At 62.9% G+C, this 10,174-nt stretch overlaps 1 protein-coding gene across 2 annotated transcripts in view; it reads right to left on the bottom strand.

The window, feature by feature from the left end:
* Nucleotides 1-2,316: 2,316 nt before the first annotated feature.
* Nucleotides 2,317-10,174, bottom strand: part of NPR2 (natriuretic peptide receptor 2) — a 48,387-nt gene continuing 40,529 nt past the window's right edge. For both annotated transcript variants that reach the window (XM_074952198.1, XM_074952199.1), the window contains exons 13-22: nt 9,602-9,761; nt 8,005-8,160; nt 6,660-6,828; nt 5,780-5,926; nt 5,341-5,464; nt 4,928-4,996; nt 4,510-4,684; nt 4,198-4,296; nt 3,790-3,881; nt 2,317-3,217 (exon numbers count right to left, since the gene is read on the bottom strand). In XM_074952198.1, the coding sequence (XP_074808299.1) occupies nt 3,155-3,217; nt 3,790-3,881; nt 4,198-4,296; nt 4,510-4,684; nt 4,928-4,996; nt 5,341-5,464; nt 5,780-5,926; nt 6,660-6,828; nt 8,005-8,160; nt 9,602-9,761 (1,254 nt within the window). In that variant the 3' untranslated portion in view covers nt 2,317-3,154. The remainder of the gene's footprint in view (nt 3,218-3,789; nt 3,882-4,197; nt 4,297-4,509; nt 4,685-4,927; nt 4,997-5,340; nt 5,465-5,779; nt 5,927-6,659; nt 6,829-8,004; nt 8,161-9,601; nt 9,762-10,174) is intronic.

Raw genomic sequence — 10,174 nt, 5'->3', positions numbered from 1 at the left:
GAACCATCCTCTCTGGAACCACCTCTCAGGAAGTTGAAAGCAGCTATCAAATCCCCCCTCATTCTTCTCTTCTGCAGACTAAACAATCCCAGTTCCCTCAGCCTCTCCTCATAAGTCATGTGTTCCAGACCCCTAATCATATTTGTTGCCCTTTGCTGGACTGTCTCCAATTTATCCACATCCTTCTTGTAGTGTGGGGCCCAAAACTGGACACAGTACTCCAGATGAGGCCTCACCAGTGTCGAATAGAGGGGAACGATCACGTCCCTCGATCTGCTCGCTATGCCCCTACTTATACATCCCAAAATGCCATTGGCCTTCTTGGCAACAAGGGCACACTGCTGACTCATATCCAGCTTCTCGTCCACTGTCACCCCTAGGTCCTTTTCCGCAGAACTGCTGCCTAGCCATTCGGTCCCTAGTTTGTAGCGGTGCATGGGATTCTTCCGTCCTAAGTGCAGGACCCTGCACTTATCCTTATTGAACCTCATCAGATTTCTTTTGGCCCAATCCTCCAATTTGTCTAGGTCCCTCTGTATCCTATCCCTACCCTCCAGCGTATCTACCACTCCTTCTAGTTTAGTATCATCCACAAATTTGCTGAGGGTGCAATCCACACCATCCTCCAGATCATTTATGAAGATATTGAACAAAACCGGCCCCAGGACCGACCCTTGGGGCACTCCGCTAGATACCAGCTGCCAACTAGACATGGAGCCATTGATCACTACCCGTTGAGCCCGACAATCTAGCCAGCTTTCTAACCACCTTATAGTCCATTCATCCAGCCCATACTTCTTTAACTTGCTGGCAAGAATACTGTGGGAGACCATGTCAAAAGCTTTGCTAAAGTCAAGAAACAATACATCCACTGCTTTCCCTTCATCCACAGAATCAGTAATCTCATCATAGAAGGCGATTAGATTAGTCAGGCATGACCTTCCCTTGGTGAATCCATGCTGACTGTTCCTGATCACTTTCCTCTCGTGTAAGTGCTTCAGGATTGATTCCTTGAGGACCTGCTCCAGGATTTTTCCAGAGACTGAGGTGAGGCTGACCGGTCTGTAGTTCCCCGGGTTCTCTTTCTTCCCTTTTTGAAATATGGGCACTATATTTTTCTTTTTCCAATTGTTCGGGACCTCCCCTGATCGCCACGAATTTTCAAAGATAATGGCCAATGGCCCTGCAATCACATCAGCCAATTCCCTCAGCACCCTCAGATGCATTAGAGCTGGACCCATGGACTTGTGCATGGCCAGCTTTTCTAAATAGTCCTTAACCTGTTCTTTCTCCACTGAGGGCTGCTCACCTCCTCCCCATACTGTGTTGCCCAGTGCAGCAGTCTGGGAACTGACCTTGTCTGTGAAGACTGAGGCAAAAAAAGCATTGAGTACTTCAGCTTTTTCCACATCCTCTGTCACTAGGTTGCCTCCCCCATTCAGTAAGGGGCCCACACTTTCCCTGACCTTCTTCTTGTTGCTAACATAACTGTAGAAACCCTTCTTGTTCCCTTTCACATCCCTTGCTAGCTGCAACTCCAATTGTGCCTTGGCCTTCCTGATTACATCCCTGCATGCTTGAGCAATATTTTGATACTCCTCCCAAGTCATCTGACCAAGTTTCCATTTCTTGTAAGCTTCTTTTCTAAGTTTAAGTTCACTGAAGATTTCACTGTTAAGCCAAGCTGGTCGCCTGCCATATTTGCTATTCTTTCTGCACTTCGGGATGGCCATGTCATGGCCCACATCTCCCTCTCACGCTCTCTGGGAAGTGTGTGTGGTCTCATTTCCACCAGCCCCTGGGCCAGGCAGAGCCCCCGCCGCTGCCGTGCTCGGGCAATGGTGCCTTCCAGGAAGGGGCTGGCTGTGAAGCCGGCGCTGAGCTCACAGGAAAGTGCTCCGGCCACCAGCCAAAGCAAACCCAGTGTGGGCAGCGAGCCGTTCTCTGAACGTGGTCCAGGAGACGCAGCGAGGCAGCCTCCAGCCCTGCTCTGCACTCAGGAGCCAGGCGGGGCCCACGGCTGCTGCATGGCCTTCCTGCCAGGGCTGGCCAGGTGGAGGGCGGGTGCATGGCCATGCCCAGGGCATCACTGCACAAGGGCAACCTCCCGTGGCACTGGCACACAATGCAGGCGCCAGTGTTCACAGCAGCCCCTGCAGCTGGTCACCAACTGACTGGCCAGGTCTCCCCAGCCCTCCACTCAGGGTGGCACCAGCTCCCCTCCACCCCCCAGACAGCCGCCCGGGGTCGCACTGCGGCAGCGTCTCTGAAGCCTGCTCCCCCGCTTAGCCCCCCCAGAGACGTGCAGGGTCTGGTTCGGGAAGTCTGTATTTCAACACAATCGTGTGCACAGTTTGATCCCTATATGTACACTTGAGGGAGGCTGTGGGCACTGCCACGCTGTGGGCGTTTGCCCAGCCCACTAGGTAGTTACAGGGCACGGGGGAGGAATGCGGGACAGTTACAAGGGAAGGCGTGAGCAGCTGCATCATGCTCGTGTGAACCAGGCCACAGGACAGTGGGTGAGAAACACCCCCAACTCCAGCTGAGGGCCAGCCCTGGCGGCAGCCCCCAGTTCGCTCACTTCGGGGGAGGGTGCAGAGTACTGGAAAGAAGGCCAAGTGCCATGGGGGAGCAGCCAGGCCCCTGGGGGGACGGGCTCAGAGCCGGCTGGGCCCAGGGGGTGGCGAGGCTGAGGGGCTCAGAGCCAGCCGAGCCTGGGGAGGGGATACCGGGTTACAGAGACTCAGGGCCCCGGGGGCTCGTTCTCAGGCGCTGCCCGGGGCCCTGCCAGCCCCGGTACAGCCAGACTCCGAGGAGCCGAGTGGGGTCGTGGGCCCGGCCGGCTCCCGCTATCCCCGCCAGGCCCTGCACTCGGAGGCTGAGTGGAAGGAGACTTCAGCTGGGCGGGCAGGGCCAGGTGGGCAGCACGGCTGTGTGTGTCTGCCAGCAGGGCCGTGGAGCTCGGCTGGGTTGGTTGGGGCCTGCAGTCCGGAGGCAGAGCCCGGTGCCAGCCCAGGAGCCGCCTGCGTGCTGGGCGCTCCCTGCCGCGGCCGGGGAGTGGTGCTCAGAGACGGCGCACAGCCTCCTGCGTGCGGAGCTCAGTGACGAAGCCCCGCTCAGTGCAGAGCCCGAGTCAGCCCAGGGGCCCGCCTCAGATGATGCTGTCGTCTGTCCGCTCGCCCAGCAGCCAGTACGTCCGCATCTTCCCTTTCCCCTGGAAGGCAGAGGGGAGCAGGTCAGGCCCGAGCCATCGCCTGGGGCTGGGCCCCACGGCCGGGCTGGCTCACCCGCCCCGTATCCTCCATGTCCCGCAGCTGGGGCCAGGCCTCTCCAGGCTTCCCCTCTGCAGAGCCGGGGCCGCCCGTGCCCCGCTGCACTCCCTGCCCCGAGAAGGGGTGCCGCATTGGAGAGCTCGGCAGTGCCCGTCGTTCCAAGCCGTGCAGTGCGCTCCTGAGGGGCTCTCCCCGCTGCCAAGATGTGCCCATCATGGGCAGAGCTGCTGTGGCTGAAGTTGGCACAGGGGCTGCTGGGCTCTCAGCTGTGCAGGGGCCCGTCTGTGCATTCCCATGGCTCTGGCATCCTGGCTGCTGGCCCCACACCTGGCCCCTCCACCTGCTTCCAGCTCCGTGCTCACCTGCCGGCGCCCAGTGCCCCGTCGGTTCTGTATCTCCATCCCCGCTGGGGGCCCAGCCGGCCTGTCCCTGCCCAGGAGCACTGAGATGCCAACAGCCCTGCCCCCGTCCATCTGGTGGGACCGGCCCTGGCAGAGCGGGACCCCAGACTCACCTTCATTTCCACGTCACCTCGGAGCTCCAGCTCGAAGCAGCCAAACTCATCCAGGACCTCCTTGGTGGTGGACGAGATGTGGATCTTCAGTGCTGGGTCAGAGGAGGGGGAGGAGTCACCAGGGGCCAGAGCAAGGGGTCTGGAGCTACACCTGTGGACCCACGGCTTGGATCTGGGCTGGGGGTTCCTGGGCTAGATGGGCTCAACTGGGCAGTTCCCATGGTGCTGCCTCCAGGTCACCTTGCTACAGGGCAGCGAGGGCCAGCCCTGAACTCACCCTGCAGCTGGGCGGGGGCCCATTGCCGTACCCACCGGGGAGCGGCCCAGGAGTAGGGAAAGCGGGAGGGGGATGGGTGAGCTGCGATGCCAGGGCACAGGGCTGGGCTGCCGGCTGGGGGGGAGACTTACCCTGCCCGTTGGACTCCATGCGCGAGGCTGTGTTCACCGTGTCTCCAAATAGGCAGTACCGGGGCATCTTCAGCCCTACCACCCCGGCACAGACAGGACCTGCCGGGCGAGAGAGCCATCACCTCTGCGCAGGACCCGGGAACCCCTGCCCTCGCCCAGGCCCCCTCTGGCCCCAGGATAGCACGTCCCCCCCCAGTCCTGCTGGTGACTCGGAGCGTGGTGCCCCCACCAGGGAGCTGGGTCCAGGCCCTCCCTGGGCCCTCCCGCTGGCTGCATGAGCCTCGTCTCTGCAGAGCGGGGCCAGCGGCTCACCGGTGTGGATGCCGATGCGCAGCCGGAGCTGGTCGTTGGGCCGATGCCGGATTTTGAAGGTTTTCACGGCCTCCAGCAGCGCCAGCGCCATGCGGACGATCTCGTTGGCGTGCAGTTTCCCGTTCCGCACCGGCAGCCCCGACACCACCATGTAGGCGTCTCCAATCGTCTCCACCTAGGGGCCAAGCAGAGTCAGGGCGGAGCATCAGCAAACGCATGCCCGGGTCTGCCACCCCAGGGAGTTCAAAGCGGGAGATCCCACCCACACTCCCATCCCATGAGAGCGAGGCCCCGGGGCCCCTTGCCGAGGAGCATCTTCTCAGCTCCCCACCCCCTCCCCGGGGCACGAGCACTCAGTTCCCCGCGCCCACCAGGCCCGGCCCTGAGAGCACCATGCACAGCGGCCGGCCCGTCTCACCTTGTACACGTCAAAGTTATCGATGATGGCGTCGAAGCAGGTGTAGAGATCGTTCAGGAGGGTCACCACCTGGGGGCGGGGAGCACAGGTGAGGGCCGAGGGCCCAGCCTCCCTGGCCGCTCGCTGCGCAGCCGGCACTGCCCCGGGCGCCCAGCCACACCCCGCGGGCCGCGGCTCCCCACGCACGGGCCAGCCCATGCTGAGAGCCCCGGGAACTGGGCTGCCGGGGGGAGGGGAGGCTGCTCCCCTACAGAACCTCCCCCACAGGGCACCGCCTGGCTACCCGCAAGGCGCTGTTCTCCCCCTCCCTGGTTACCTGCATGGGGGGCTCTCCCCCCTGGTTACCTGCATGGTATGGTCTCTCCCCTCCCCTGGTTACCCGCAGGGGCGCTGCTCCCCCCCACCTAGGTTACCTGCATGGGGGTGCTCTCAGCTGACAGGGCTGTGAACCCCACAATGTCGCTGAAGTAGATGGTGACGCTGTCGAAGGCCTCGGCCCGCACCGTCTCCCCACGCTTCAGCTGCTCGGCCACGGAGCTGGGGGTGGGGGGGCAGGTCAGTGTGAGCGCTGCTGCCCCAGACTGCCCCCCCGCTGCGAAAGGGGAGCAAGGCAGAAGCACCAGGCCCCTGCCCCCCGCCCCAGGCACCGTGCAGGGTGCACCAGTGCTAAGGCCTCTAGCCCCCATCCACCACCCACTCCCAGGGCACTCTGCCCCTCACTCCACGCACGCTCCTGGAGGTGCTCCGCACACCCATCCCACGCCAGCGCACACCCGTGGCGGAGCTTGGCATGTGCCCCCCGGCTTTCCCCCCTTGCTAGCGCACGCTCAGGGGCTTGTGTGGGTCACTCACTGGGGCAGGATCTGGTAGAGCAGGTTCTCGGCCTTGCGCTTCTCCTCCAGGTAGGCCTGCGTCCGCTCCTCCACCAGCTTCTCCAGGTTGTTGGCGTACTGCTCCATGCGCGACAGCAGGTTGTCCAGGATGCTGGTGCTGCCCTCCCTGCGGAGAGGCCACGGGAGGAGACTTGGGGGGGCCTTGTGTCCACGACACGGGGCACCGTAACACACACACAGCCAGAGCCTGCTCCCCAAGGGCTGCTGCTCCCAGTCGCCTCCTGGCTCTGGCGCTCAAGGAGCGGCTGTGACACCACCCAGAACCCCTCTTGGTACCGTGACCGAGCGGGAAGTTTCTGGAATATGTTACGTGACTTTGCGGTGTGCCTCAGTTTCCTCTATATTTTGCATGGGTCCGTGGGGGAGGGGGAGAAAGGACCGTTTGTTCTCAGGGCGGCTGACACACGGGTCTGAACGTCACCCCGCTGTCTGGTCTGAGGCCGGCCCCATATCAATGGAGGATCCGAAAACCCAGTCACCAGGACAGTGACAGCCGGCACCCAACACCCCAGGGGGAGCAGAACCCCCGCCCCAGCTGAGCACACAGGACTGGGGAGGTGGGAGATAAGAAACTCCCCGTATTACCCCTGCCTGAGGGGCCGTGTGTGACACCATAACGCTCCTGTGTTTGCACACTCCGGGTGCTGGGGAGTGACACCGTCCTGCTTCCCCGTTCCTGCCCGGAGCGTGCCCCCATCACGCATCTCGGCCCCGCTCCCAGCTGTTCCCACGCCCTGAGGGCGCGCATCCAGCCCCACACACCTCCCCCAGCGCCCCTGGGTGCCAGCTGCCATGAGGCTGCGCCCCAAGCCCTGTCCCACCCCAGCCGGGGCACCCACTTGTTGAATCTGCGGATGAAGATCTTGATCTGGCTGAAGTCAGGGCGCTCGGCGGGGTCCTGCGCCCAGCAGCGCTCCATCAGCACGGCCAGCTCCTCGCTGTGCAGCCCCAGGTCGATGGAGGGCCGGAAGAAGGGCTGCTGGCTGTTCCGCACCTTCTGCACCACCTCTGCAGGGACGGAGCGCCGCACGGCGTGGGCCACGCGCCGGGGCAAGGGCACGGGGGAGCCCAGCCAGGCCCGGGGTGCCGTCTGAGCGGCCTGGCTGTCCTCACCCTGGGCTGGACCAGCCCTTGCACCTGGGGCTCCGGGCCCCCACCGCCCTGTCACCTAGGGACCCAGCCCCGCCCCCCCCACTCGCACCTCGGGGTCCGGGCCCCCCGCCATCCTGTCACCTAGGCACCCAGCCCCGCCCCCCTGCACTCGCACCTCGGGGTCCGGGCCCCCCGCCATCCTGTCACCTAGGCACCCAGCCCCGCCCCCCCACACTCGCACCTCGGGGTCCAGGCCCCCCGCCATCCTGTCACCTAGGCACCCAGCCCCGCTCCCCTGCACTCGCACCTCGGGGTCCAGGCCCCCCGCCATCCTGTCACCTAGGCACCCAGCCCCGCCGCCCTGCACTCGCACCTCGGGGTCCGGGCCCCCCGCCATCCTGTCACCTAGGCACCCAGCCCCACCCCCCCGCACTCGCACCTCGGGGTCCAAGCCCCCCGCCATCCTGTCACCTAGGCACCCAGCCCCGCCCCCCCACACTCGCACCTCGGGGTCCAGGCCCCCCGCCATCCTGTCACCTAGGCACCCAGCCCCGCTCCCCCGCACTCGCACCTCGGGGTCCAGGCCCCCCGCCATCCTGTCACCTAGGCACCCAGCCCCGCCGCCCTGCACTCGCACCTCGGGGTCCGGGCCCCCCGCCATCCTGTCACCTAGGCACCCAGCCCCACCCCCCCGCACTCGCACCTCGGGGTCCAAGCCCCCCGCCATCCTGTCACCTAGGGACCCAGCCCCGCCCCCCCTGCACTCGCACCTCGGGGTCCAGGCCCCCCGCCATCCTGTCACCTAGGGACCCAGCCCCGCCCCCCCACACTCACACCTCAGGGTCCAAGCCCCCCACCACCCTGTCACCTAGGGACCCAGCCCTGCCCCCCGCCACTCGCACCTCGGGGTCCAAGCCCCCCACCACCCCGTATCCTAGGGACCCAGCCCTGCCCCCCCGCACTCACACCTCAGGGTCCGGGCCATGCGGCCCTGTCACCTAGGGACCCAGCCCTGGCCCCGCCCCACACACTGTCACCTTGGGGCCCACCCCCCCCCGCCACGCCATCCCTAGGGACCCAGCCCCCCCTCACCCTTGGGGCTCAGGTCCATGCCCTCGATGTAGAAGGGCCCGTTGCGCAGGGCAATCTCCTGCAGGATGATGCTGAAGCTGTACACATCGGCCTTCTGCATCCCCTGGGGGGGCAGGCGCCCCTTCTGCAGCAGCTCTGGGGCCGTCCACAGCTTCTCTGGGAGGAGCAAGGGGCAGAGCCACGTCTGACCGGAGCCCCACGGGTCCGACCTTCACCCGCCCTGAGAGAACCCAGCAGCCCAGAGGCCCCAGGGCCAAGCCCCACCCAGCTCAGTGGAGCCTGGCCGGGAGCAGTGCGGTGGCAGGCTGTGGGGCAGCCCAGGCTTGAAGGACCACACGGAGCTGCCCTCTCAGCCCTGGGCAGGTTGCGGAGCACAGGCGCCCCCTTCTCCTCTGTGACGTTATTGACATGCCCTGGGACCGTATAGATTACTGCGGTAATATTCGCAGCAGATATTGTACAAAGGTTGTCGTGTGCGGTGTCTAGGGGAAGGTTCTGGTTTGCTGGTTAGGATGATGCTGTCTGCCTGGGTGTGTCATTTTTGTAGCTGAAATAATGAATATTGGCTCTGTACTTGTATCGCAATGTGTTTGATTCTAAGTAGTCTCAGTGAGGCATGTGGTCAGCTTCTTGAGAAAGGAATTCGCAGATTAAGTGCCCAACCAGGAAACACTTAACTGACAATGGACCTTGGGAGACACCAATCCACACATGAGAAGTCTTCCTGGGATGCTCAAAGTAGCATGTGAGCAATGGCTGCGGCCTGCAAACTGAGTCATGCATGGACAGGTGACTTGCCCAGGTGACTCCAAACTCCATCTTGTTGCTGTGATTTTGCACAGGAGAACAAAGAGGTTTCCGCTCACAAGAGAGAGAATATAGAAGGACCTGCAAACCCCTCCATTTAGTCTTCCATCCTGCTTCTTACCTCTGGAGGGACTTTGCTATAAACTGAAGCTCTGAACAAAGGACTGAATGACCCATCCCAGCTGGGGATGTTCTCCAGAGACTTGATTTGAACCTGCCGTTTATTTCATCCCTGCTACAAGCCTGACCCAAGAACTTTGCCATCGCTGTCTGTCATTGATTCCATTGAACCCATTCTAGCTCCCATCTCTATCCCCTTCCTTTTATGAATAAACCTTTAGATTTCAGATTCTAAGGGATTGGCAACAGTGTGATTTGTGGGTAAGATCTGATTTGTACATTGACCTGGGTCTGGGGCTTGGTCCTTTGGGATCGGGAGAACCTTTGTTCTTTCACTGGGGTGTTGGTTTTCATAACCATCTGTCCCCACAACGAGTGGCACTGGTGGAGATACTGGGAAACTGGCGTGTCTGAGGGAATTGCTTGGGTGACGTGTGGTTAGCCAGAGGGGTGAGACCAAAGTCCTCTCTGTCTGGCTGGTTTGGTGCCTTAACAGTAAAGGACCCCCAGCCTGGGGCTGTGACTGCCCGGCTCTGAGCACTTTGTCCTGAACTGACACTCTCAGTTGTGTCCCGCCAGAACCAGCATCGTCACATGCTCCTGGAGGGGGGCTCCTGGGGAGGAGGGGGAGGGCGGAGAGCAGGTGCACTCCGGGGTGGGGGGTACTCACTGGCATACAGCGCGTGGCTGTCCTCAGCATCGCAGCTGGAGCGGAAGCTGGCCAGCCCGTAGTCCGTGATCTTCAGCACGAAGCGGCTGTCCACCACGCAGTTGGAGGACTTGAGGCTGCCGTGGTGCCCAATGATGCTGTTGTGCAGAAAGGCCATTCCCTGTGCCAGACAGACACTGCTGAGATGTTGCCTGTCGGGACCCCTGGGGCTTCCAGACCAGGAGACAGCCCCGACCTACCCCCCAGCCAGAATCTGGGGGCACCCCATCGGGGCAGAAACTATAGCTCCTACGGCCCAGGGGCCACGAGAGCTGGCACGACCCAGCCACGGCTACCAAAGGGTCACCAGCAGGGAGATCGCCAGTGCCCCACCCTGGCTAGCGGGCTGGTGCCATGGGGCTCCACACTCCCTGAGACATCGAAATCAGGGACAGGTGGTTCCCTGGCACCTTCCCTAGTGGGGTGTGGGGCCTAACAGAGCAGGGAGGGTTGCCTGCAGGGCCGGTGATGCTGTCTGGCCATGGGGCTTGCTCACCCCAGTGCTGCTCCCCCAGTGCCAGCAGGGCCCCAGCA

This window comes from Natator depressus, chromosome 5, assembly GCF_965152275.1.
Source record: "Natator depressus isolate rNatDep1 chromosome 5, rNatDep2.hap1, whole genome shotgun sequence".
NCBI classification, from domain to species: Eukaryota; Metazoa; Chordata; order Testudines; family Cheloniidae; genus Natator; species Natator depressus.
Note: the sequence above shows the minus strand (reverse complement) of the source record. Positions and strands in the feature narration are given on the sequence as shown.